Source organism: Chaetodon trifascialis, chromosome 15, assembly GCF_039877785.1.
Source record: "Chaetodon trifascialis isolate fChaTrf1 chromosome 15, fChaTrf1.hap1, whole genome shotgun sequence".
NCBI classification, from domain to species: Eukaryota; Metazoa; Chordata; class Actinopteri; order Chaetodontiformes; family Chaetodontidae; genus Chaetodon; species Chaetodon trifascialis.
The window spans coordinates 8,228,282-8,255,014 of NC_092070.1; the positions used below are offsets into that span (position 1 = coordinate 8,228,282).

Below are 26,733 nucleotides of genomic sequence, written 5' to 3' on the forward strand. Positions count from 1 at the left end.
TGTACGTTTCTTGTCTGGAACCAAGGTTCATTGTTTGTGGCGCACCTACGGTCAAGTTCACTGTGGGACTGTATTCAGCACAAGGCGAACGTCTCATGAGGCCTTGCCTGTTTTTCGTTCAAGTTAACATCTGAAGCCTAAGCAGACGGTAAAGGGACGTTAAGTTACTTATAAGACTCTAAAAGATTTTCATGGACTTCAAACCTCTGTTTACAACAAGCGGCCAACGAGGTATTTGTTTAATTTGTAAATATTCTTTATTTCATGTCGGCGCTGAGCGTCATTTTATGTTTCCTTTTATTTTCATGTCATGGTGCCTTGTAACTCATTTAGATATTTTGCACTTTGTTTATTCATGAATAGTTCTCATGGTGTAAGTGGCATGAGTGTGATGGCATCAAGGAGAGGATGCAGCAGAGATGTGCCCAAGCAAGAAACGCCTGTTTCAAAGAACCGACCTGTGTGTGTGTTGTTGTGGAGAGAGCTACATGAACATTAATCAGGAGGATAAAGAACGTGCCATGAAACCATTCTGCTTTCCATCTGACCTGTCTGTGATTCCAAAACTAATTAAAACACTCACTGGGGGAGAAAATAAAGGTATGGCAGTAAATCTGTCATTCACCTCTGAGAGAAGAGTGGCTGCAGTTTAACTTCATGCTCATCACGTTTTTGCAAGCAAAACTCATCCTACATTCGAGAAACTATGAAGCACACTGCTGGAGTGTGAGAGAAGAAAAACGCATGTCCCCATTTCATTAAATAAGAGATTCAGTAGCTGATAATACACTTTGCAGAACCTACATCCATGCTCGCAGTTCTGTAGTCCTGTATTTTGATACAACTGTGCTTTGAGTGAAATGCTAACTTCAGCATGTTAACATACTTGCAATGCCAATGCTAATATGCTGATGGGTTAGGGATAATTTAGCACAAAACTAATTTGGACAAATCACAGCTGAGGCTGATGGGACTGTATTTAGTTTTGCAGGTATTTAGACACAAACCCAAGTCGTGAACAAATTAAAATCTGATAGCGATAGCGCCATTACAACTGTTGAAGCTGATCCTGCGGGGAACATGAACATTATGTAAGAAGTGATGACATCCTTTGTCCTGATATTTCACTCTTGTCTGCACTTTCATGATAATCTGTCCAGTACTTGTTGAGATACATCAGACTGGCTGACATTGTCATCGATATATCTAAAGGACAAAAATGCCTTTAAATGCCTTTCTTTTTGTGTCCCATCTGTTCACTCTACAATAGGTACGGCGTGTAACATCCCTCTGGATAAGGACAGTGGCATGTTTATTGATACAGCAGATTAAATTGCATGTCAACGTACTTTTGTAAAATCAAAAGTTTGATGAGCTCCTAGAAGGCAAAAGAAACTTTTCAGAGACTCACCGTCTTTCCAGAGCTCAGCCACAAACTTGTCAGTTGACTGGTGCAGCAGCGTGGCCACGTTGTCATTCAGGGGATCCATGTTCTTCATCAGCCACTCATCAGCTTTATAGTCCACCTGAAGAAACACAGTGATTCCTCTGTGTTAGAGAACAACAAGACGTTCGACTTTCCCTCAAAAATCTCTCACAAATATAGGCTCGATATTAAGAAATAGTTTTTTAAGTCATGAATCAATACTTTCAAGTCAGTGAGCTGCACTTACAACAGGTAAAGGTGTAATGTACTGTATACATAATTTGGTTGCACAACATTTGGTAGCAACTCAGCGTCAAATCAGATTTCACCATGAACCTCACTGTATGTCATCCAATCCTTCTCCTTCCATGACTGTTATAACCCAGTGCTAACAGAGTAAAAGAAAAATGCTTTAAAAACACACTTTGAGAGGATTGGTGTCCGGTGGTCTCCAGTGATTAATGACTGCTGCTGTGTTGCTTCACCTGTCTGCAACAATCTGTATAGTCTGTCTGACTGGCAACTCTAATAGTGTTTCCAAATACCACGCAGTCGTTTTCTCTTACAAGCGGCACCAGATGTGCTGTGTGAGTGGTAGACTCATCAAACAATGATAGTCAATACTGAAAAAACTCACCATTCAGCCCCTGGACTAATTTCATCCCTCTCAGCAGCTACGACTCGATAATTTATTTCGAATTTATATTTATACTGACTTAACAGTGCAATAAGTTTCTGTAATAGTTTAACTATGCAATGTTCAATGCAATTATTCAACGGCTGTATCAGCTCTGTGCAACTATTTAACTGTATTTATACTGTATGTTTCAATTACTATTTATTCCAAATATTACTCACACTGTACTTATACTGTGTATATATACAGTATATTGTAGTGTGTCCACATATTTTACATATATATTTTTCATACTGTATATTTTTTTTTACATATTTCTATTTCTTATTCTTCTATTTCTCTATAAACAGCATCCTGTTGTTTATATTGTAGTATAATGCACATATTTCTTATGTCCTGTTATTTTTCTAGTTTTCTTTTTTTTATATTTCTGACATAATGAGCATCATTGTTGGGATATGACTCAACCATCTTTATATTATTTGTTCGTTATGTGTGACTGACAGCACAGACTGTCTTCCTGCACCATCGTGTCTTGATGACCTTGTGTGTGTTTTCCAAACATCTTATACACTATGAAGAGTGCTGGATTGGAGTAAGTAATTGACATGGTCGGCAAACTGAGATGAGGAATGTAAGATCTCCATCTGGGTTTCATCAGAATCCTGGAAAAGTAAACTCACGATGTTTGCACTTTTTTTCCTCTTCAGTATCACTCTGTCATGCAGGATTTATTTGATGAAGTTCAAATTCAGTGCTGGCTCCAATATTGAATACTGGCTGAATCTGAGGTTTCCACTTGTTTATCATGGTAAGGCTCAGGTCCAGGGCTAATGTTTAGACATGACTGACTGATGCTCTTCGCTGTTTTCATGTACATAAGTGCAAGAGAGGAAAAAGAGAGAAGTAAACCTAATTAAACTATCACTCGGGATGATATCGGCTTTCACGCTGTGACTGACAAGCATCCTCTCTGGAATGCAGTGGAGTATCATTTTCTCTTACAGAAACCACCACACAAAGGTGAAAGTTGAAAACCTTCATTATGTAACTACCAGGCACTAAAGGCTCAATCTCCCACCAATGTGAACCAGATGTGGTTTTCCGACAGCAGCAGTACCACAACTGGGCTATTGTTTTCAGCCAATGACCTGGTTAGCGGCACCTTCGGAGGGGCAGAGTCTGTGCCTCCGAGAAACGCTTTAAAACAGGTCAGAAACAGAATTATTGCATAAGGAAATCAGACACGTGGATGAACAGACATGAATATTGGCTGCCTTCTATGAGCAGTAGCATACTTAAGTAGTAGGTCCAACTGGCTACCATTCTCGAGAGAGCAGTCAAAACGCAACACACTTTCACGGGCTGAAATACATACCCTCCCTGCGTAGTGAATGATGCAGAAGTCAGCTTTGTCCTTGAGCTGACGAGGCTTCTGAAACTTGGTGTGAGTGCCTTGCTCCTGGAGCACCTTGTCTATGAAGGTCCTGTCAGTGGCTTTGGGAAACCAGCACTCCTCATCCAGCAGAGCGAGGATACCAGGGGGGTTGGTCTGAGGAGGCAAAAATTGGTTTAACACACATTTTTAAAGCAAACAGACAAAGTCACACACACAGATGGAGAACACTGACCGGCCTCTCAATGAGGTCGATGCAGGGCTGCAGGTCCAGGCCGAAGTCGATGAAGCTCCACTCGATGCCCTCCCTCTGGTACTCCTCCTGCTCCAGGATGAACATGGTGTGGTTGAAGAGCTGCTGCAGCTTCTCATTGGTGTAGTTGATACACAGCTGCTCAAACGAGTTCAGCTGTAAGGAAGCAGAAGACATGTTTGTTGGTTCGGGTGACATGTTGTCTTGTTGATCATTTCGGAAATGTGATTCTGCTTAATCCATGTGTAATCGAACACAACTGCAATGTCAAGAAGGTAATCTATGTTGTGTTTAAATGGGTTTGTTACTATTAAAGCACCACAATCAGCACCTCAAAGATCTCAAAGCCAGCGATATCCAGGATGCCGATGAAAGACGCCCCCTGCCGTTTGGTCCTGTCCAGAGCCTTGTTGATGCGGTGGACCAGCCAGCGGAACAGTCGCTCATATGTTGCCTTGGCCAGCGCTTCAACAGCAAAGTCAGCCTGAAGCAAAAACAAAGAGTGCAGGACTTGGAAGACTAGCTATGAAAGACACCAATAATAAAATGTACACCATTGAGCCATGAGAACAAATATAAGAAGCTGAACTCTGTGTTGCTGTTATAGTCTGCAGTGATTTATCATGATAAGGTGTCAGACCATGGGCTACAGTAAGGACAAACCCACAGGAAGATGTTCAAACCTTTTCTATCAACCATGCTTTTGCAAAAGCGAGGCAGTATGGAAATCAGCTTGTAAAGCTGTATAACTCTGTGAATTAAGGGTTTATTTTGACCAAACCAGACTTGGGGATTGTTAGAGCAGTGGAAAGACAAACTGAGACCGTTTCAGAGAGTTTTATGTTGTTTCTATTGAGTTTGAACGAAGTGTGTTTTACAACGAGTTAACAAGGCAGTTAAGTTGGTCTTAGTTTCTGTTTAATAAGTCTTGACACTTTCTGAGTCGACTTTGCTCGTTTATTAGACTTGAAATATGCAGCTAGGCGATAATATTGACACTCTGGATACAACATATGGTCCAACCCTGTTAGACGGCCCCTTACCTGCTCTTTGGTCTGTGCCTTCTGTACATAGTCACGTCCCACTTTGATCCTTGGGGTGAGGATAGCTCTGGTGAACTCCATAACATTCATTCCAAGCAAGTGGCAGAGCTTCTGCGCCGCTGAGGAAGGAGGAAGCGTGAGACTTACTGAACTGATAGAAATGTAGACTTCACACTGCTTCACATACTATATGGCTTCAGATCTGTGTTTTTTACCATCTTCAAAATGAAATTTGATGCAACAATTACAAATAATTCAAAAATCAAATAAATAAGTCTGACAGTCACACTGCTTAACTCTGTTAGCCTCCACTGAAATTCTGCAAATCCTTGCTGGGCTGAAAACCCAAAATGCGCCAGAAGCTTTGTTGAAGTGAGCTCAACTAAGACCAGTATGATTAATGGGTCTGAGCGTAACACAGCAGACAATGAACTGTGTTATATGTCAGACTTTCTTCTCTCTTACACTGAGAGGTATGTGACGACAGTTCAACTAGACTGCAGGAGTATCTGATGGTGGTGACATGATGCAGACATTACGAGCAATATCGAGACACACAATTCAAACTTCAGTGTAATCTTGTTTCTGATACAGCATGTGTTCACAGTGAGTGACCTCTGAGTGGAAATCAGCATCTGTTTTCCACCACCTGTTGTGGTGGAAGCTGAGGCATCGCACTTTTTGGATTCATGAATCATGATTGACACTAGCGAGGAGGATGTGTGTATGCGTTGGATGTTTACCTGTGTTCTCAGGCATGGAGGCCTGATCAGTGTTTCTCTCCTTCTTAAAGACAATGTTGCCAAACTGCAGCACTGCAGAGACCACCTTCAACATGCCTGGCAAGATCGAGACAACACTTTATTGATCACCTGGTGGGATGTTAGGTAATGTGATTATAAAAAGAGAAGGAGAATAAGAATATGCTATGTTTCAGGGCACATCTGGAAGCACTGTACTACTCACAGACAATCTCTTCATGAGAGAAGCTCATGATGTGCATGGCATCCAATGTCTCCTGGAAATTATCTTTGTCCTGCTGGCCAGGGATGGGAATGTTACCATTTGACAGGAAACGGTAGTTGTTAAAGCCTTCGAGGAGCAGGTCCGCTGGAGTAGGAGAGGAATGATGATTTGTAAATGATATGTTTCGGTGTCTACTTTCTGTTTGTAAAGTGTATTTGGACCATGCTTTGCCCTCAAAAGTAATAGTTTAAATGATTGTTTGATTGTCATAAAATGCTTAGATTGCACAGAGGTGTTACATTTCCATCAGTTTTCAGGAAAGACAATTCAGTCTAGACTTGTGGAAAAAGTGGATAATTGGGGAAGAGATCCAGTGACCTTTTAAACGCACTATTTCATAAGAGAAATATGCTGTAAAGCGTTGACTTACAATGTCGAAACACATCCTGCATCATCATGAAACTATGCACTAACAAGCTAAATTAAAAGTTAACGAGAGAAAAAGATTAGTTGGCTGGTGCTAATTCAAACCAGCCTTTTTAGCTCTATTCTTTGCCTGAAGCAAATTGGCATAAACATGAAATTTCACTATCATTGCTCTGATCCTTTTGTTAGTGGTTGTCAAACACTCACTGCGGAGATGCTCTCCAGCCCCTGCCAGCAGGCGGTAGAAGATGTGGAAGGTCCTCTCATCTTTGGCCTGTCTAATGGCCCTCGACTTCTCCAGGAGGTCTAAGAGCGAACGCTAAGGACTGACCAGGGCATTACAGCATGAAACTCAGGACACTGATACTCAGTGTTGTGGTGAATATTAGACAAAACCACCACTTTGAAGTTAAATTTCTGCTCATGAGGAACAACAGGACAATTTAGACACATACGCTATGACTTGCAAGTTTTATAAGAGCATGCAAGAAACTTTTGGTGCGTTTTCAGGAACTGTGGCAACTATTTTAATACCAGAACTCTAATAAAGCAGATCATCAATAAGACTTCTTAGAAATCCTAGATCTTACAACTCTGGATCCAAAAAAGTTGGGACGCTGTGTAAAACATAAATAAAACAGAATGTGATACTTTGCTAATCCTTTTGGACATTTCCAAAACTGAAAACAGTACAAAGACAAGATATTAAATGTTTTGCCATATTGCTTCATTGAGTTTTATAAATATGTACTTATTCTGAATTTGATGCAGCAACACGTTTCAAACAGGTTGGGACAGGGGCAACTAAAGACTGGGAAAGATGTGGAATGCTCCAAAAACACCTGTTTGGATCATTCCACAGGTAAACAGGTACATTGGTAACAGGTGAGAGTATCATGATATCCTGGAAAGGTTCAGTCATTCACAAGCAAGGATGGAGCGAGGTTCACCACTTTGTGAACACTTGTGTATAAAGGATATTTCTACATGGGCTTGGAAACAAAAAACTGTTGTCAGTTTGCAAATGATTGCAATCTGTTTTCATTTACATTTCACAGAGCGCCCAACTTTATTTGGAATCTGGGTTGTAGAAGATTCCAAAAAAATCACTGGGGAACCAAATCTTTATTCTTTCTACAAGTGTTGCAACAAAGAAGTATTATCCTGAGGAGCCCAAGCCATTATTTTCCTCACCAGGCATAAATAAACTTGAATAAAAATGGAAGAGTAACAATAAAAACATGGTTTCTTCAGGGCTCTGTGCCCTTTTGCTCCGTCTGGGGAATATGCAGAATGGGAATGGCATTCTTGTGGTTACGCATAAGCTGTGAGTGAGTCGTGTAGCCTAACCACTGCTTTCAGCTCTAAACTTAATGTGCACCCTGTCTTTTAACTTCCTATGTTGCGTTTGAAACAGTCCTTTGACCTTCTGCTCCTTCAGTCTGTCGCAGTAATGAGGATACAAGTTTCGATATTGGCCCCAACAATGTAGCCTGTGACATCAAAGTTGATTCTGATGAACTTCCCCTGCAGGAAACAAGACACATATTTATGTTAAAAAAACACTTGATGAAACTTCATAGGTTAATCCAGAAAGCTGATGATGTCAGTGTGTGCTGTGTGACACGTAGTGGAAAACAGAATGCCTATATTAGGAAAAGCCAGGTTAACAGGTCAGAAAGAATCTCAGGCATGTTTGTGGTTTCCTGACAGTGAATGTGTGTATGTAAGCGAGTGTGAATATGTGTGTGTGCCCATCTGTCTACCAGTCTGAGACAGATGGTGATTCATGAGGTCCGAACACCATGGCGGTTAATCTTGGCCACATGGTTTACTTAGTCATACGATAATTTAAAAAGCTTAGAGTGAGCACAGCATCAGTCCACTCTGTAATACTATATTTTTTAAAGGAAATGAATAGAGAAAAAAGACTTACATACACTGTTTTTCTAAAATGTTTTTACATTACATATTTAAATTACAAAGCCCCAAAAGAAATATTTAAGGAATAGTAAAATAATATGCATAATCGCTCTCTGGCAGAGAGTTAGATGAGAAGACTGATACCGCTCTCATGTCTGTACAGTAAATATATCGCTAGCAGCTGGTTAGCTTGGCTTAGCATAAACACTGAAAACATGGGCAGACAGCTTGTCTGGCTCTGACCAAATGCACATTTTGTTTGTTTGTCCATTCAAACCATTCCATGGTTTAACAGGGGGTTATTTACTATTTCTTGCAGTGTGCAGCACCTTCCTCGAGTCACATCCTTCAGTACATAATGTGCAAATCAAGAGAATGATCATTTAAACAGGAACCGCAGACTCACAAAGCGAGATGAGTTGTCATTTTTCACTGTCTTGGCATTGCCAAAAGATTCAAGGATGGGGTTGGCTTGCAGGAGCTGGCGTTCCAACTCACCCTGTGGAAAAAGACAGAGAGGTAAGACAGAAGTGCAGCTGTCAAACATTTCCAACGCCTGGCACCACGTGCCAATGAATGAATGAATGACTATTTATCACATTTTTCTGTTGGCCAAAACATACACAAAGCTGGCGAAGCAAAATCAAAACTTCACAACAAAGCAGCTCGAGAAAAACGTACCAAAGGTAATGTGGTAAACCAATCAGTCAGTCAGCAGTCTGTCATGCCTCTGTGGGCTTTACTTTGGTCAACTGCAGTTAAATGTGATTTTTGTCAGGGGAGCCCGATGTTAATGGGCCAACACAACCAAATAGTTTGATGGAACTCGTGAAACCACAAAGGCAATATAGCGAGTGTGTTTCGACATATGCACTCCGGTGAGCGGTCGCTTTGGGTTGGGAGCCTTCTCCAGGCCTGCACATTCCTATGGTTGTGATGATATACTCTATATATCCAAAGACTGATGGTAATGATGGTACTGATGGCCTCCTCTTAAATCAAATCAAAATCAAAAGCGGCGTTGATAGGTGGCTGGGGCATTCCCTACAGCCCCTGAAACCTCCAGCTCCTCTACACATGGCACAGTTTCCTCTCTCCAGGCCACTGACAGTACAGAAATAGGGTCTACAGCAGATCAGATCCTGTCTTGTTCTGACTCCAGGATATTCCTCTGGACTCTGGCCACACAGGGAAACAGGGTAAAGTTCACGTGAGGTCTGACTTGCTGCCTGGGTAGCTGATGCTGGAGGCCAGCCAGAAATGGCCATTGAGAGAAACATGGGATATAACCCTATTCATCTGTGTCATTAACAGAAGGCAGGAAAAGAGAGAGATAAAAAGAGAGAGAGACCTTTAAAAATCATTGGTCTATAGCAGAGACAGCAAGAAAATGACAGTACATACATCCCTGTATAACTAAAGAAGAAACAGGCATTCCCAAACACCTTTTTCTGCTTTACCTCTTCTCCACCTCCTCATCTCCCCCTTTTCACCCTTCTTGTAAATCTCTCCCCTCCACCAAATCTTCACCCTCGCTCAATCCTGGTTCTACATTCCTCTGGCCTCAGCTCAGAGGCAGCCGTAATGCAATGCAGAAGGGAAGCAGCATTAAGGAGGTCAGTGTCGATGGTGTACTCTGGCAGGGGAGTACCTGAGTTACAACATCTCATTCGCAGCTACTGAAATGCAGCATATTAAAAAGGTATTCACCAGGATTGTGTGTGCTCAAAGCAGCAGGTTGTAGGTTTCAGTTAAGACTCCGCTTCTATAGTTATTAGATTTACTGAGGACACAGAAACATCAGGTAGTGGTTTGGGGGAGAAGGAAAAATAGCCAGCGGATGAATCAAGCAGAGAAGAGGTGAGCCAGAACATATCAAGTTTTGCAGAGAGCAAGAGAGACAGATGAGCTGCGGTGAATTCAGTACTGCGTCAGCAGAGTCTCATTTGTGTTACTTTTGGGACCAAAAATGTAGATTCAAATCTAAAATTCCAGGTGAGGACACAACATCAACACAGAAATATCCCGTGTTTGGTTATTGACTGGGCAGCAAAGCAACACACTTGATACTGGAATAATATTATCACAGCCAAGGATAAAGAATAGCTCAATGAATTATTAAGTGAAATGCATCATGATGGGCAAACATGCATGAATATACGAAAGCACTGATCGACGACCAACATGTTTACGTCACTAAAATGTAAAAGATGAAGCTGATCATAAAACATTTGAGGAGAGATGTTTGGTGCGGCTGTGGTCTGATTTTCACACTGATTTCACAGTTCATGTAATCCCCCCTTAACACCACGTAAACCTCCGAAACAGAAGACAGAAACTTTCAATGACAGGTCTGACCTGTTTTTGTTTTTTTGCTATTTGACTGACGCATCAGCTGTTCTAATAAATCCCAACCAACTGATAAAACAAAGTGTTTCAGGATCATGAGCCTGCTGGTTTAATGGCAGATCCACTGGGCTTCAAATAATCATGTGAGGAGACCGAGCCAGCACAAACAAATACCTCATAAAGAGCGAAGCTTAGATTAGTCTGTCAACATCATCATGGAAGCGGTAGAGATTTAGAGCGAGCGGCATGCACATACACACAAACATCAAAATGGACCACACACTCTTTTTGAGAAAGCGGGAGATGCACTTGCCTGGAGCTTGAATGCTTTGGGAGATTCGGGCTGTTTGTTATGGATAAACAAATGTAAGTGTTAAAACCTGAAGCGCTTATGTGAGACACAAGGCACAGGAAACAGGCCACCAGTTCAGGGACACTCTCACAGAGTGCCACTGGATGACATGGAGCAGAAGCAGTGACCAGTCAGGCTATATTAAAATCTATTCAGTTAGCTGTGGATTAAGACACAACCTGTTACTAGCTGAACATCAACACTAAACTACGCACAGTAAAGAACTGTAAAGAAGAACACATTTAAAATGATCATTAATTAAATTGTTTGACATTTTGGGAAACGCCCTTATTCACTTTCTGGTGGAGTGTTAGATGAGGAGATTAATACCACTCTGACGTTTGTATAGTAAATATGAAGCCATCAGATGATTAGCCTAGCTTAGCACAATGACTGGAAATCGCCAAGCACCTCAAATGCTCACTAGTTTACATATTATGTTCATTTAATCCATGTAAAGATCGCAGTGTAAAAACAACAATTTGCTGTTTTATGGGATGAACAGATGAGATATAAATAGTTCATTAGTGAGCTTTAAGGGTGCTGCTAGGCAGTTTTTGCTGGGCATAGCCAGGCTAACTGTCTGCAGTCTTTGTGCTAAACAAAGCTAATGAGCTGCTGGCTGTAGCTCCATATTTAACAGACACATACCACTCTCTGCTAGAAAATGAATAGGCGTGTTTCCAACTCTTCCAACATGACGATTCAGTTTTAATTTAAGAGGTGAAAAGATGGAGAGGAGAGGAGAGGAGAGGAGAGGAGAGGAGAGGAGAGGAGAGGAGAAAAATGGAGGTACATGCTTGGCCAAGGAAAGAGAAGGCAAAATGTAGGCAGTGGGGCTCTCACAGGAATGTTATGGTCTTTGCGTCCTTTGTGTGAGGAGGCAACGTGGGCCAGGTACTGGATGACCTTCTTGGTGTTCTCGGTCTTGCCAGCGCCTGATTCACCTCTGAAAACAAAGGGGACAGAAAACATGAGAGATGTACATGAACAGACAAGCAGCACAAGTGTGAGTGGATGAAGAATGAGCGAGAGAAAGTAAACACACTTTGTTTTCACTTTAGTTTCTGCTTCTTTCATCACTTCCAACCAATAAATGTGACACCCTTAGCTTGCAATTTTGAATTACAGGCCTTTAGTTGTGAGACATGGCCAGATTAAGGGAATTATCTGCATGAACTGCCCGCAAATGTATCAAGGTACAGACAAAACACAGTAAAACCCAAACCAAAATAACTCTTGCTCATCATTATGGTGGTGAAGAGCGATTGGATGAACCCCGAGGAAAGGATAAACGAAGAGAGAGGGAGCGAGTGAACAACCATCGAGCTATCAGTTGTTATTTTCTAAATCCATCCATTCTTCGGTCAGTATGCTTTATTGGAGAACCCTGTGGTTTGGTGGGCCAGTCTCCAAAGTTTCCAGGCTTTTGGGCCGTCTCTAATGATAGCTGTGTTCAGGCAGGGCCATCCACAGCTCCCACAGTGAGGACCCAGAGCCCAGAAAACCAGGGCAAACACCGAAACCAGGCCAGCAACATTACATCTAGCTACATACCAGTGGCTTTAGTCTAGCTGGCTATTAGCTCCACTGCACAGAGAGCACTGCAGTTTTAGCCTCCACACTCGAATTCATTGGGCGAATCCTCAAACACAGGCATAGCAATATAGGTCAAGTTGGCTACACATCCCAGTTTGGCTTGATGTCTTCATAGTTTTACAGGAGAAATATTTCTCATGGAAATGATCATCCACTGACTTTTCCCACAGTTTATCCTTTTTAGGTATAGATGTTAACATGCAGGGTTACGGGATCACTTATGGCAGAATCCCTCACTCTGTGAACACTGTACCTCCTGCCATCTTCTGTTGAACGCGCTCGTACATCATACATCAACTCTTCAGTGTGAGATTCTACAAGTTCTCGGTGTCGCTGCTCTGTTCTTTGGGATACAGCATACAGGCTCTTTAGACAGAGGCTTGTGTTGACAGTGAGCCGGGAGACATTTTTACAGCTGACTGCAGCGACTACCTTCATCCTGCGAGTGACACAGGATACTTAGCACATCCTGTGTTCGATCATACACATCAGTGAATGCAGGAACACAAGTAAATATCAGAAATGGAGATGATTTTAACTAAGTTCATGCAGCCTTTCATTCTATAAACACAGGTTGTGAGCTGGCCTGCGAATAACCTGTGATTTTTTTTTTCAAATGTTTCTCTGGGGTTAATTTTCCTTGGAGAAAGAGTAGCATCTGAAGTATTAAGACCCACCTGATGCTACATCTCTTCAATGAAATGGTTTTGTTGAGAGAGACAATAAGAAAAGGTGATCTCAGGAGGAGAATTTAACATTACAGCAGCACACAAAAACAAAAAAGGTCTGAAGATCCATTCTTTCATTCTAATATTGCGCATGATGTTCAGAAGAACTTCTCTACAGATTTCTTCCACTCTCATGGGCGCACATTCACTTTTGAAGACACTGTATGTTGATCAATCAACAAGTCTTTGTGTTCCTTCGTCCAACTGATGTCTTTTACACTAAAATCAATATAAATATATTTACAGTGATGCGGCAGCTTCTCTAAACTGAGTGACCACCCTTTTTATTCAACAGTGGGGCAACGGTGATAAAATAGATCCACTGTGACCAACAGGGGGTGTCATTTTCAGAATTTAGGGCACATTATGCAACAGCTCTTGTCTGTCAGTCGGCAGCATCCACTCAAGCCACACCGAAAGAGTGTGCCACTTAATTACTCTCTGCCAAAGAAGATGAAGGCAGGGCACCAAACCACACTCATAACTCCCTCAGTATTGGGCAGAGCTTCTGCACAACTCAGCGTCCGCAAAAAGTTATTTGAAACCAGTCTTTAAATAAAACAGCAGGATGATGGGAGCTGGCCTGGTGACTCAGGTTGAGGGAAACATGAAGGGAGATAGAGAAAGGGTTGCTTCAAACAACCAGGCACTTCAAACGTGATGATCCGTATCTGCAGCTCTCATCGTATTTTATGTACAATTGCAACACTTATTTTTACCTTTCCTCACTGTAAGGCACCTACATAAACACCTCGAGGACAAGGAATGAGACCCTGCCTTAATATGATATAACCCCATTAAGGCGCAGCTATATAATATTAATCAAGAGACAGTTTCATTTTCCAGCCCATGAAGCTGCTTTATCATCAGAACCAATGACCTCAGGAGAGGACAGGAAAGGAGGACAATCAATAGAGAGTTAAGAGTTGCAGTACTTACGTGCAAAGGATTGATTGGTCCTCACGATCTGTTCAGAGAAAGCAGAAAAACACAGTCAACATCTTTCCACACACTGGTTTTAACATTCATTAGAGGGCCTTCTGTGGTCAAGCTGTTGGACGATAACACAAATGCAATCAAATTTAACCAGCTCTATTTGTTGGTAGGGAACTGCATCAACATGCCAATACTGGAGCTACAGTATGCTGAGTTAGTGTGTGGTAGGATCACTTCTATATGAACATAACTGACAACAATCTTTCCTGAGAATAACAGGAAAACACTGAAATATTGCTCCAGTGTCCAGTGTGTGTGTGTGTGTGTGTGTGTGTGTGAAGAGAACATTTTACAGCCCGTTCCTCAGCCTCCTCCATCCAGACTACCCTGCAGAGCCATGCTGTGTAATACCAATAAACTGACACCCAGACTAGTAACCAAACCACCGAACACCTTTCATCACAGAGGAATTCAGACCAAGCTCCAGATGAGAGGATTAGCTATGCCCACTGAAGTGTGTGACCCCTCAACTTTGAAGGCCCTGCTGCACACTACGAAGTACTACAAATACCAGAGCCAAGTGGGAACTGACCCTGCTATTAGCAGAAACTGTCACTGGATATCATTAAACACTATTAACTATATAAACGTGCATATTGTTCCATTATTTTTTGATTGATTCATTGATTTTTTTTCCATTATTAATTGAACTAACAATGTTAAGGTTGCTTTGCTTTAAATTTAGTTTCAACTGCATTCCTCTGCTCGTCCTTGGCTTGAAAACCATTCATCCCCGACACATGACATCACATCGCTTTTTAACGGGTAGGTGGCATAGCTGACCTTGTCTCATGGGTGGCATAGAGGAGGAACAGCTATGTGGACACCTTCCTGGTGGCACAGCATGTCTAACACCACACACACACAACTGGTGTGTACAAATGGGCTCTTTGATTTTGGACGGTGTCCTGGTAAGCAGTTTGGGTTCCACGCAAGACTTAAATGAGGACCAGAGACAACAACAGGTTTGATTATGATTTTGAAACAATACTTCTTGTGCCAGGCACAAAGTGAGTCCTCCTGCGGCAGTGTTGCTGAAATTTTTGTGGCAGGAAGTCAGGAGATTTTTCATTTCCTGAAAGAGACAAATTTGGGAACACCTCCACATTCCTAAACTGAATAAAACTGAAAGGAATGGGGCCACCCTGCATGCACTCACATCTCACAGCAACAAGCTGCACCACTGAGGGAATGAGAGCAGATTATACACTGTTAGATATAACACTGTCTGTCTTGAAGGGGGATATTTGACGAGTGAAGTCGTGTTTGGTCAAAGGCAGTTTGTTAAATCTTTTCCTCTGTTATTCAAAAACTCTTTGAGCTCTTCTTCCATTGCGTTTGAACAAAGCCAGTGCAGCAAAAGACCACAATTAGCCCTCCTCTAATGATTAATATTAGAGGCTTGTCTAATAGCCATTCGCTGTGGGATGACCGCCTCCTATAACTCATTAACTCACACCTTGTTGGTGTGGGTCAGTTATCACAGAGAGACTTTAAGGTCTGAGCTTTCACCAAAGAAATTACCTTTTGTTCTTAAGCGTGAATTTCCTTCAGGCGACGAAAGCTGGTGACACTGTATGTTTGTGTTTGCACTTGTGCTATTAAAAGGAGTGTTCTTTTCTCTTTCCAGTCTGCTTTTTGTCATCATAAATGATGAATTCAAATGTTATGCAGATAAGTGAATGTATGCACGCTTGTGTTGCATGAGAGTTACTGTAACAGTGGGAATGATGAATGAGCTGCTCACTTTAACTGGTCCCATCTCCCTTGGTGATGAGGCAGCCTTTGAAACATGGGTCAGAGTTTGATTACTCTTCCTGTCTGTGTTTCACAGCCACATCTACATAAACCTGAAGCTTATCAGATGCACCTAATGTTGATTTTCACAAGACCTTGTACCTCCGGCCTCATTGGACTGAGACACGCAATACTGCGTAACCCATCATGACTGTGAAAACCACATACACGCTCACTAAACAGCCCCAGCTTTACGCAATTAGAGGGAGAACCAGTTTGTACTTGTGACCTCATGCCTCTGAAATTAGCACTTGATTGCAATCTGTGACAAATACAAAAAAGAAACAAACAAAAAACGGTTCACGGGGTCACGTGACCCGTAACTGCCCACAACTGCCGCCGGCCTAAATTCCCATTCAGTTACCTCAAGTGTTGCTCTGGTGCTTTAATAAACACCATGTGACAGATACGTTTTTCCTTTGGCGTACTGGAACTATGCTTTGTCCAGCAGCAGTCACTTGTTTGAAATCACTGATATGAAAGAGCAGATGGGAAAACGTCCTTGCAAAGTCGACGAAGAAACAGATGGACCTATGAAGGTGATGCTGGAATGAGAGTGTGCATGTGGACGAGTAACATGTACACAGGCCACCCTCCTGTCCTGGCTGATGGGGAAGGGATGGCAAAGTTTGTACAAGACAAACAAAAGGGCCAACAAACACACACACCCCCCCCCTTTAGACGTCTATCAGAGCTACGCTCACTTCATTCCTTGCCCATCAGACATCCATTTACCCAGCTTCCCTCTCATTCCCTCTTTATACTTTCATTTGACCTTATATTCCTCTGTGGACATCCATCACCTCCACACATTAACCTCTCAGCTCTACCCACAATAGACAATCATTCCTTTAATCTTCCATCCCTTTTATGACTCTAATCGTCCGTATGGTCAGATAACATAAAGCAGTTACTGATACCTCTCAGTAGAGAGAAATCCAATACAATACTCCATCACTCTCCTGCTCAGCACCTGTTCAGCATCTTGAACAGCTTTTTGAATACAGCCTCTTACATATATGTAATTGTGTAGAGGTAAATTTACCAATCTTGTGATATTTGACAGTCTTTATAGTTTGTTTAAACATGACTTTTGTATCATCTTGCTGTGCTGTTTACTTTCTGTGACATTCACTGTAAACTCTCTAAAGTGACCTGTGCTGTTTGAGTGGGTGTCTGCGTGCATCCATCCTGCCCATAATCCCACCTTGCCTCTCTTGGCAGCTGCAGCTTCCTAGATCACCACAGCAACCAACTGCTGGGTCATATTTACCCAGGATGCCATGCTGGCTTGGCGTAGGCGGACCAATCAAACTGCATGTGCTCTTCCTTTCCAGTAGCTCATTACTGCCTCACTAAATCTTTACCCCCTTTGTGTTTCCCCTTTCCCTCTGTTGCTCTCATTTCCCCTTTTTCCCCCAGGAATGGTGCAAAGCCAGATTACTCAGACCACTAAAGAGTACTGACGACAAAATCACTTTTCCATACGACAGATGTTTTTAATTTGAACACCTCATCAGAACTTTTAGCTGCACTATTATTTCCACCGCAGCAACTCACAGCCAATGAGTTAGGTAATGTTAACGGGAGATGGAAATAAGTTGGCCCATTTAGTTTTTAGGTTAGACTTAAGTTCAGTCTCTGTCTGGATACAAGCTAAATACAAATCTAAATGACAGCACAGGAAAAAGTCAGCTCTCAGACCAATCAGTATTGCTGCACTGTCATACCACGGTTCACTGAAGGGTGAAATGCTTCACTCCTGCTCCATGTTCGAGGAAGAGCGCATGCAGCTCTGAAAAAACAACATTTTCAACTGATGTAGCAGCCAGCTCCATTCCAGGCTTTCCTGACCATGTTGGAAATGACCATTTATCATTCCAGTCAATTGAAACAACTGCATATAGTCTCTCTCAATGGTGTAGAAAACCAATATTCACATGCAGGAATCCCACTTCAGACTCCCATGGCAGGAGGCGGGCCTGTCTTGCACAGCAGGGTTCCCTTTGCTGCTAATAATTTATGCCCCACGAGGATTAAACAAACCCTCATTCTTCACATTCCAGAGCATTCCCCCTCTCCCTCCATCTCAACAAAAGCCCCAATCGTTATCATAACGCCTTATCAACGACCTCATTTAACCTTGTACAGCCTTAGTAACCCTCTCCGGACTATAACTCGTTCATTGTTCTGTCTTCATACCCACAGATGTAATCTACTGTAAACTATTCACTCCTTCCTTGTATGGAATGCCATGGTCTTAGTAAATATAGTGATTTTAATTAGCAAGAGGCCAAGAGATTAGGACAATATACATATTGTCCATGCTGGTGGAGGGAAGGGAAACATGTTCAATATGGTCAAACTTAATGTTAACTAGAAGTAAATTTGGATTCAATAGGCAAAAAGGTGAAAAAATAATGGCATCATCATTCAAGCTATGGATCAGATGGGTTATCTTGAAATTATGGGCAGTCACCAAATGACGAGCGAAACAGTTTGTTTTAATGAGTCTGAGTGTGGAACAAAATTTCTCATTTTGGCTCCAGGCTTAGAAACTCCAAACCACAACCACCAGAAACATTCTGCACATCCCCTGTTCAAACCAAACCGTAGCGTACAAAAACACGCTCAGCGCAGGGATCATAATCACGTCCATTTGTTGTCAATGGTCCTCAGCAATTTGGCTGCAGTTCAGTGCAGTTCGACTAAAGTCTAACCCACAAATTGCGCTCCTAATTGTTGCAAACTGTTGCTTTAATGTCAGCTCTGCATGTGGATCAGCCAGCTGTCAAACAAGCCGTGATTACGTTCACACGGATTCTCATTAATCTCATACTTAATATAACACAGATAACTAAAATAAAGAACTGGCACCCTGCTCTTATTTATGTATAGAATAACTCACTGACCACCTCATGCTCTCAAACACGCTTTTCAAGGTTTTCTGCCAATATTAAAGAAGCATAAACACAGCTTTCTGATGAGGAACATGCTGCTATAAAAAAAACTGTTACAAAAATGGAAGTTGGCTGGAAAACATGATTTTCAACCTTTTGGGGTCTTTGCAACTGGATGTAACACATTTTTCCACGCTGCAGCTCACGCTCTCACAATTTGCTTCGTAAAAGAAGTCGTAAAATGCAACAGCACACAGTGAAAAATCTAGCGCCATGGCAACCGCTTCACACACATAAGAAATCCTGAGCGATAGCCAGTGAGCCGCTCTCTCATAAACTTCATCTACTGTTATATGTGGTGAGATTTACCCAGAGTAACACACAAATACACAGCTGTGCACACACAACTCACCCGTTACAGTGGAATATGATGGTAGCATTAGTGCAAAGGTATAGAAAAATGGCGGCTTTCTTACTCATGAAGGCCTACAGCAGAGGCGAGACACAGTCCAGAGCTACTTAAAACCAGAGGAACAAAGCCTTAAGTGTGTGTGTGTTTGTGTGTGTGGCAGTGAGACAGAACTCATTCACATTCCCAGACAGTGGAAGGAGCAAACAGTCAGCGTGAAGTTGGAAGTGCTCTGGTCTGTGGGTACCTGCAGTGTTTCGCTGCCACTTCGAAGCTTCCGGACAATTATGATGAGAAGCAAATGAAACACAGTGAAGCACAGGGCTGATGAAGAGTAATATGCCACATCCTCAAACAGCAGGTCTGATATGATAAACAGTCTTAGAAGCTGTGATCTCCAATAGAGATTAAGGTAATACAAACAGTCACTTCACTTAAACCGCTGGAATGAAGTCAAGAGGAAGGCGGGTTAAAGGTGGACATTAAAGTATCCTGAAAGAACGCAGGGTACATTTCACAGTGCACAGGGTCTATAAATGACCAACTGATCAAAAGGTGAAATCTTTAGCACAAACTACTTAAAACATGCAACAATGAGATGGTATCTTCCTTGAGGGTATAAAAACTGCCAAAGACTAGCTATTTGATCCACTGTCCGTTAGAGGGCGAAACAATCAATTCAAGTTCAGAAAGCAGAGATCACAGATGATGCCTCAGATCATTCACGTAAACTGGACAGCTGAACCACATGTTGAACCTTTGTGATTTGCCCCAAACAGCTAATGTGCCGTGAGTACAGATGTTAGTTAGGTAGTTAAACTAGGCAGAAACCGACGTGTGTGTGTGTGTGTGTGTGCGTGTGGATGAGCGGCTCAGCCTCCGACTGATCTCAAAAACTAACCAGAACTCCAGATCAAACTCGACAACGTGTGTTTCTGTACATACGGCAATGCGCAACTGCTGAGTGACTAAACAGTTCAACTGTGTTAATCACTGCAATGCTGTTGAACCAGCAGCCAGTTCGGCATTCAGAGGCATTCATGAGCCTCTGAACTGCAGGGCAGACAGCCCCACTGAGCTGACTGGCCATTTGCGTGTACCAATTGGTGTGTATGTGTGTGTGTGTGCATGTTTGTGTGGTGGAATTCGGGTGCCCCTGGTTCCCCTCCCTACCAGCACTGGGGCCTCTTGGGTGTGGAGCAGGCGTTGTTTTCAGCAGGCTGGTGGTGCAACACAAGTGACGTTAAAGGGAAATGAGGGGCAGGTGTGCTGGGGTCAGAGTGTGGAGGTCATGTGTGTTTTTACAGTTATTAGCCTGTGTGTTTCATAATCAGCCTCAAATAATACAGGCCCCGTCTGTGACAATCACGAGCAAAGACGTCAAAAGTGACAATGTAGACTGTGCAGGGAAGATGCATCAGTTTCACGCCATCAGCAAATGAGCGAGTGGGTGGAGACCGTCCTGAAGCCCACTGTCACAGGATTTTCCCCTGTGCATCTGAATGCTTCCCAGACGAGGCGAGAAGGGTGTGGTGGGAAGGGACAGATAGGAGAATGACCAAGGGAAAATGGAGATAGCCAAAGGAAAGACCACGGTGGCACATGGGAGTCAGAAAAAGCTATAAATAACATCATGTCGCTCGCAGATGAAATCCAAAGTGTTGTTCAGTGCTTCTGATTCGGTTTCAGGATAGTGATGAAAGTTGGCAGCTGAGATCACAGGCAGAAATAGATTGTCATCATGGGTTAGGGACTGTCCCCACCCTCTCAGAAATGACAGCAGGGTGTGAGGGACCATCTGAGGGAGTGTGTGAGGTATCCAACACACACACACACACATACCTACATACATACACATACGGTATTCTCATCATTTACAACTTGAACTTCCTCTCTTCAAAGAGCTGAGCTGTTTAGTGCAGGTCAACACTTTTCGGGTTTGGTGTAAAAGGGTGAATGTGTATTTTGATAACATCTATAGAATTATGACAAGGCAGGACTGCAACTAACAATTATATTATTTATCAATTAAGTTAATGATTTTATGATTGACTGAAAGAAATTATTCTTTGGATATGCAGATTAAAGACAATATTCCTGCTGTGGTATAACTACAGGGACAGCATCCCTGTGTAAAACGTGTGGCCATAGTAATACCCTTCATACAGTCATGTGTTTCACAGAGTGGTGAAAACTCGCTCCATCAAATTCAGAATAAGCATATATTTACAAAAATATTCATTCAGTGGTTTTATAAGGCAGAAAAACACAGTGTGATGTCATCCCAAAACTGTACTGCATCACCTGATCCTTGAGCTCACCCACTTCGTTTGAAGCCAAGAAAAATGTACTCAGCTCAAATTAAAGTTCTCTGTGTCATCACTGGCTTTGAACCTTCATGAAAATTAAGCCTCTACATTCACACTGATGCACATGCACACAGAAGCACTATTCTGATTTCTAAACAGAAAGAGCCAAGAAACAGTCTGCTACAAAACACTGCGCAAACAATATAATGCATTAATGAGTGAGTTTTGAAGTGCTGGTTGTCTTTGTGCTTAGCTAAGCTAACTGGCTCCTGGCCATAGATTCACACATGAGCTGACATGTTTCACACGTCATACATGACTGGAAGAGTGGTATTGATCTTCTCATCTAGTTCTCTCCCAATAAGTGAAATAAGCATTTTTTCCCCCAAAAATGTTGAAATATTCCTTTAATCATACACAGACAGAAAAGATGACAAGAGTTGCGCCACAACACAGAAGATCAGACATTTTCACATAGGACTTAATCACAAACTTATGAAGTTATAAAAAACAACCTGCTAATTCAGTAAGTAAGTAAATTGCAAGCTGATGATGGCTAATTTTGGTAAGAGCAACGGAATCTAACAGTTTCAGCAGTACATTTAAGACCAGTGTCGAACACGTACGGACGCTGGAGTCTTTTGCTTCTCAGCCACATGTCCTGTGGGCTTGTGTTTGGCTCGACAGGCCTGTGTTATACCGTCTGAGCCGTGCTCCACAGAGAGCATTCAGACAGGCTTTTGGAGTCTTTCCCTATTCAAGTCCCACAAAGCACATTTTTCAAATGCTTCTGACGCAAGGGTGAAATGAGAAAAGTCTGGGAGGGAAAACGAGGGGTATCGAGGTAGAACGGTAGAGATAGAGAGGTGCAGAGGGCCAGGCCCCACATGCTCCTCGTGGAGAGGTGCTGGGCTGGTAAACATTCTTGGGATAATTAGAAGAGTCTTTGAAATCTAATAGGCCTATTCCTCTGCATTAACTGTAGTTCATGCCTGCTGCCCTGAAGATATGTGCCAGCTATATGGCAGCATAGCAGAGAGACAACATATGAATGCCGACGGTGGAATGGATATCCATGGCTCAAATTCCCAGTCGGGAGTCAGTGAGTGGGGCTATAACATCTGGTGAGGGTGGGAGTGAGACAGTTTCATGCAGCCTGAAGTTGAGGTAGAGTTGTACTACCTGTAGCTCAGAGAACAAGAAACAGTGAACCAACTACATCCAAACACACAGAGTATCACACGGAAAAGAAAGACATGGCAACAGTGAGACTCAATGTACCTTTTGGTTCACTGAGCACAGCGGTCAATCCAGACCAAGCTTCAAAATAGAAGTACTCAAAAACACCAATGCTCTCATCTCCCACAACAGTGAAGGAATGCGGGGTCCATCACTATTCACACCATTGTTTGTCAGCCCGGCTAAACAAACTCTAATTACATTCCAGTCTTAAACTCATTAGCAATAATTGCACCAAATAAACACAATTTTGTCGTCTTTACCTCACCTGTCAAAGTCATATAGAAAAACATTCTGAACAGAGTGACTCTGACTTTCATTATACTTAATCTATATTTCCATTTTGTTGCTGCTACAGTGCCACTGCTGCTTTCTCTGAGGGTTACCGTCATCTTAGTTCACAGCAGTTCAAGTTTTCCAGCCGAGGATCCAAATGAGGATTTTGTCAAAAGACCAAAGGCAATGCAACCAGTTGTCTCTCTTCCTTTGTGTGTGCCGAGGCAATATTACACAACTGCACAGGGTGTGACACTCTATGATCCAGAGTGCATTTTTTCACGTCCGTCTGGAAACACTGTCACTGTCAGCAGGGATTACCTGTAAAGTGTCCCATGGAGACACAATAAACATCATCACTATTGCTGTTCAAAGGACACTTCTCTGGCACTGATTGTCCCCCAAGTAGTTGTGTGCACAGACAGTGGATGTCTTGAACCACAGTTTGCACTATTAGTCTTACACATGCACAGTTAGTTTCAGTCAATTTTGCTGGAAAATATCCTGTTAATTTTGCATCTCCCATCCAGTCATGTCCTGGAAGACTTCAGTGTCCCAGACAACTGGGAGAAATTCCAGTCAAATGCCTGCGTTTATGGACCCTATTTTCTTATGTTTTTGTGCCCAAGTGACTAAAGGGGACAACATTTTTTGAAATTGGTCCAGTATTGAGTGAGAGCGCAGCAGCAAGCAGCTGCAAAATGGGCAAATAAACTCGTAATTCACCAAACTGGTAGAGGAGCAAGAGAGAGGGCGGACAACAAAGACGCAGCAGAGGAAAACAGCATGTAGTCAGAATATTTTCACATCTAACTTTTATTCACTGGACTTCATGACTGGAGAGACTTCAACATGTGAGACTTTTCTGTGTAAAAAAAGGTAACTGCCAGATAATGGCAACAATGCTCCCAGTCAGCACTGATAAAGTGGCAGGTCAGTGTGAGAGCTTTTCCAACAGTCTGTGGTCAGTGCTAGCTGGTCCACCCTGGCTGCTTGACTTTTAGCTCATCCTTCCTCTTTGGATTTGGACCGCAGTGCATCACACTGTGTGTGTGTATGCAAATCAACTTGTAGACCGACATGTGGAACCAGTCAAAAATATTTTTGTGGATAACCAATCAACTGTTAACCACTGACATCTCCAGTGTCAGGTAGATGTTCATTATTTGTTTATGACGCTGCTATCTGCTGATAAATGCTGTTTATTTTTTGATTACCTGTGGACATTTATTTAGCTGATACATTTCTTTTTAATTTTAAATATGTGCACTGCAGAGCATGATATCAGTATTGTAAATTGGCCACCCTGCTTTCGGTCATTAAAAAACCCATATCAGTCGACCGCTAATGCTAACAGAGTTTAACTGCTCCACAACAGCACGCTTACCAAGAGTGTAAAATTAGCCTTGTGCTGTTGGGTGTTGCCTTTAGGTCAATGAAAGGGGAGAGAAAACAGTTGCGGGAGATGTGGCAGAGAGTATTTGGCAATGTAATCGATTGCAGATGGCAGCCATCGGATGGCTTGTTTGGTCCACAGTGGTTCTTTGTGATGGCTAGGCCTGCCATAATCCAACAGGACAAGGCTGTTTTCGTGTGTGTTTATGCTGGCACCTCTTATATCACAGCACTAAGCTCTGCAGCCCCACAGGAATCCAGACACACAAGGGGGAGAAGGGGTCCAGTCACAGAGGGGAAACTGTATCAGTGTGAGACTGTGTGCCAGTCTATGACTTCATAAAATAATATAATAAACTACGCTTGTATGGCTGCTACAACTGGGCAGCAGTGACAACTAGAGGTGGAACGAAGTAAAACTGCCTTTAAATAAAAAGGTTATATGATTTTGAGTCTTGGATGAGGACCAGGCTTTTGTGAGTGTGTTCAGTTTACAGATGAATAAATACCATCAGCTGCTTGTTAAACAGAGTGATGGAGCGGATCAAGCAACATCTACAGTCGCTGCTTTTCTGCCTGGTCTCCAGTGGGCTGAGAGGTTGTGGGCTGTGAGTGAGAGGGCGGTCACAGTATGAGTCAGGTAACCCTATCTGTCATGATGAGGCTTCTGGTATCAATGCTATGTGTCTCTCATGACAACACCATCCAGAAACGAGGGCAATGCATGACAGAGACCTTAAATCACCGTCTCTCGGTTGTATGACTCTGTAATACATCAATCTGTAATATCTAAAAACGAGGATAAAATGATTTTTTAAAAGCCAAGATTGAGGTTTCTTACATACACTGTGCATATGCATGAGAACGGACATACACAACAGCTTTCCCAATCATTGCTCTGTCCAGGTTAGGGAGGAAAAGTGGGGAGAGGAGGAACGTAAATCAGAAATGAGGTACGACCCCCAAACAGAAATATGATTTTATCCTGGATGAACTCCACAGCTGCCTTCACAGACGCATCTGCCCATGTGTATGTGTGTGTGTGTGTGTGTGTGTGTGTGTGTGTGTGTGTGTGTGTGTGTATGCGTGTGTGCCTGAGTGTAAAACAGAGTATGTTTGCAGCACACTTATGCAAACATGCTGTTTAAACAGGCTTCCCTGTTTGTCTAAAAGTCATCTCCTCAACATATAGCGAGTACAGACAACCTTTTTGAAGACCAGGAAAAAGTCTCTGATGAACACACACACACACACACACACACACACACACACACACACACACACACACCTTACTCCCATTGACCCTCCACACCTGTCCTGTCACTCAGGCCCTGGGTGTGCCTTCTCCCAGGCCTGCTCTCCTGCTCTCACTGCCCCAACAAGAGGCCTCATTTCCCAGGGAAGAGCTCTGTGGCTCCAGGCCTCCCCTTACACACACACACACACACACACACACACACACACACACACACACACACACACACACACACACTGCACCCTGCTCCCAGCCCCCTTCAGACTGCACAAAGCCCCCATTGTGAGGCACAATGCCGGCCGCCCCCTCAGCCTTTCCCCTGTACCCTCTGCTCCCTCTTGCTTTTGCCTGACTCCCTCGTTCTCTGCTTTTCGCTCTCCTTTGCTTTCCTCTCTACTCTCTCCTCTTTATTCTCAGATCTCCACTACCAATCCTGCTTACCGTGTCTGTAGGGGTCTGCCCACTTGCATCGTAGCTCAGCCCTTTCCCCCACTATCACCTTCAATATTAGGGCCTTCAACATACCCTCGTCTCTCCCTCCTCTCTCTCCCACCATGGCCCTCCCTCTCGCCTCTCCCCCATCTCTACTCCCTGGATTAGAAATATTTCATATCTCCTAGTTCATGTGAGGTAGTACCCATGACTGCAGTGCTGTTAGTGTGATTTGAAGATATGTTTTGAATAAAAAACTGGTCATTTCTAACTGTTAAACACTTCTTTTGCTGTGGGAATGCTTTGGCACTGGTTCCATAGTTACTGAATGTTTTCAGTATAAATATATAACTAGTACATGTGAATCTAAAATAACACAGTGAGCAACCAATGACATGACACTGTCAGTTGAATGGCGGTATATTGAGGGGAGGCCAGCCTGCACATACGGCAGTGATCACAGTCACACATGTCTCCTCTTCCTTTGTCATAAACCCACAACAATTTCAGTTTCAGTTTTGTTTGTAGTACACTGCCAGCTTTGGTGTCTCTTTCTTACAGATTCGGCGCGATCTCTTAGGCCCAGTTTTCACCTGGCATTAACTAGATGTGCATACAAGATTGGGA

The 26,733-nt window shown here is 42.7% G+C and overlaps 1 protein-coding gene across 5 annotated transcripts in view; it reads right to left on the minus strand.

Moving 5' to 3' along the window:
- The window catches only part of LOC139343851 (myosin-10-like), a 50,877-nt gene that overhangs the window by 11,871 nt on the left and 12,273 nt on the right, over positions 1-26,733 (minus strand). For 3 of the 5 annotated variants that reach the window (XM_070981683.1, XM_070981680.1, XM_070981681.1), the window contains 13 exons: positions 14,038-14,065; positions 11,618-11,720; positions 10,733-10,762; positions 8,477-8,569; positions 7,611-7,674; positions 6,355-6,453; positions 5,722-5,865; positions 5,499-5,594; positions 4,756-4,874; positions 4,044-4,196; positions 3,695-3,868; positions 3,442-3,615; positions 1,412-1,526 (listed from right to left, as the gene is read on the minus strand). In XM_070981683.1, coding sequence (XP_070837784.1) covers positions 1,412-1,526; positions 3,442-3,615; positions 3,695-3,868; positions 4,044-4,196; positions 4,756-4,874; positions 5,499-5,594; positions 5,722-5,865; positions 6,355-6,453; positions 7,611-7,674; positions 8,477-8,569; positions 10,733-10,762; positions 11,618-11,720; positions 14,038-14,065 — 1,392 coding nt within the window. The remainder of the gene's footprint in view (positions 1-1,411; positions 1,527-3,441; positions 3,616-3,694; positions 3,869-4,043; positions 4,197-4,755; positions 4,875-5,498; positions 5,595-5,721; positions 5,866-6,354; positions 6,454-7,610; positions 7,675-8,476; positions 8,570-10,732; positions 10,763-11,617; positions 11,721-14,037; positions 14,066-26,733) is intronic. The other 2 variants (XM_070981684.1, XM_070981682.1) reach the window with 1 other exon arrangement.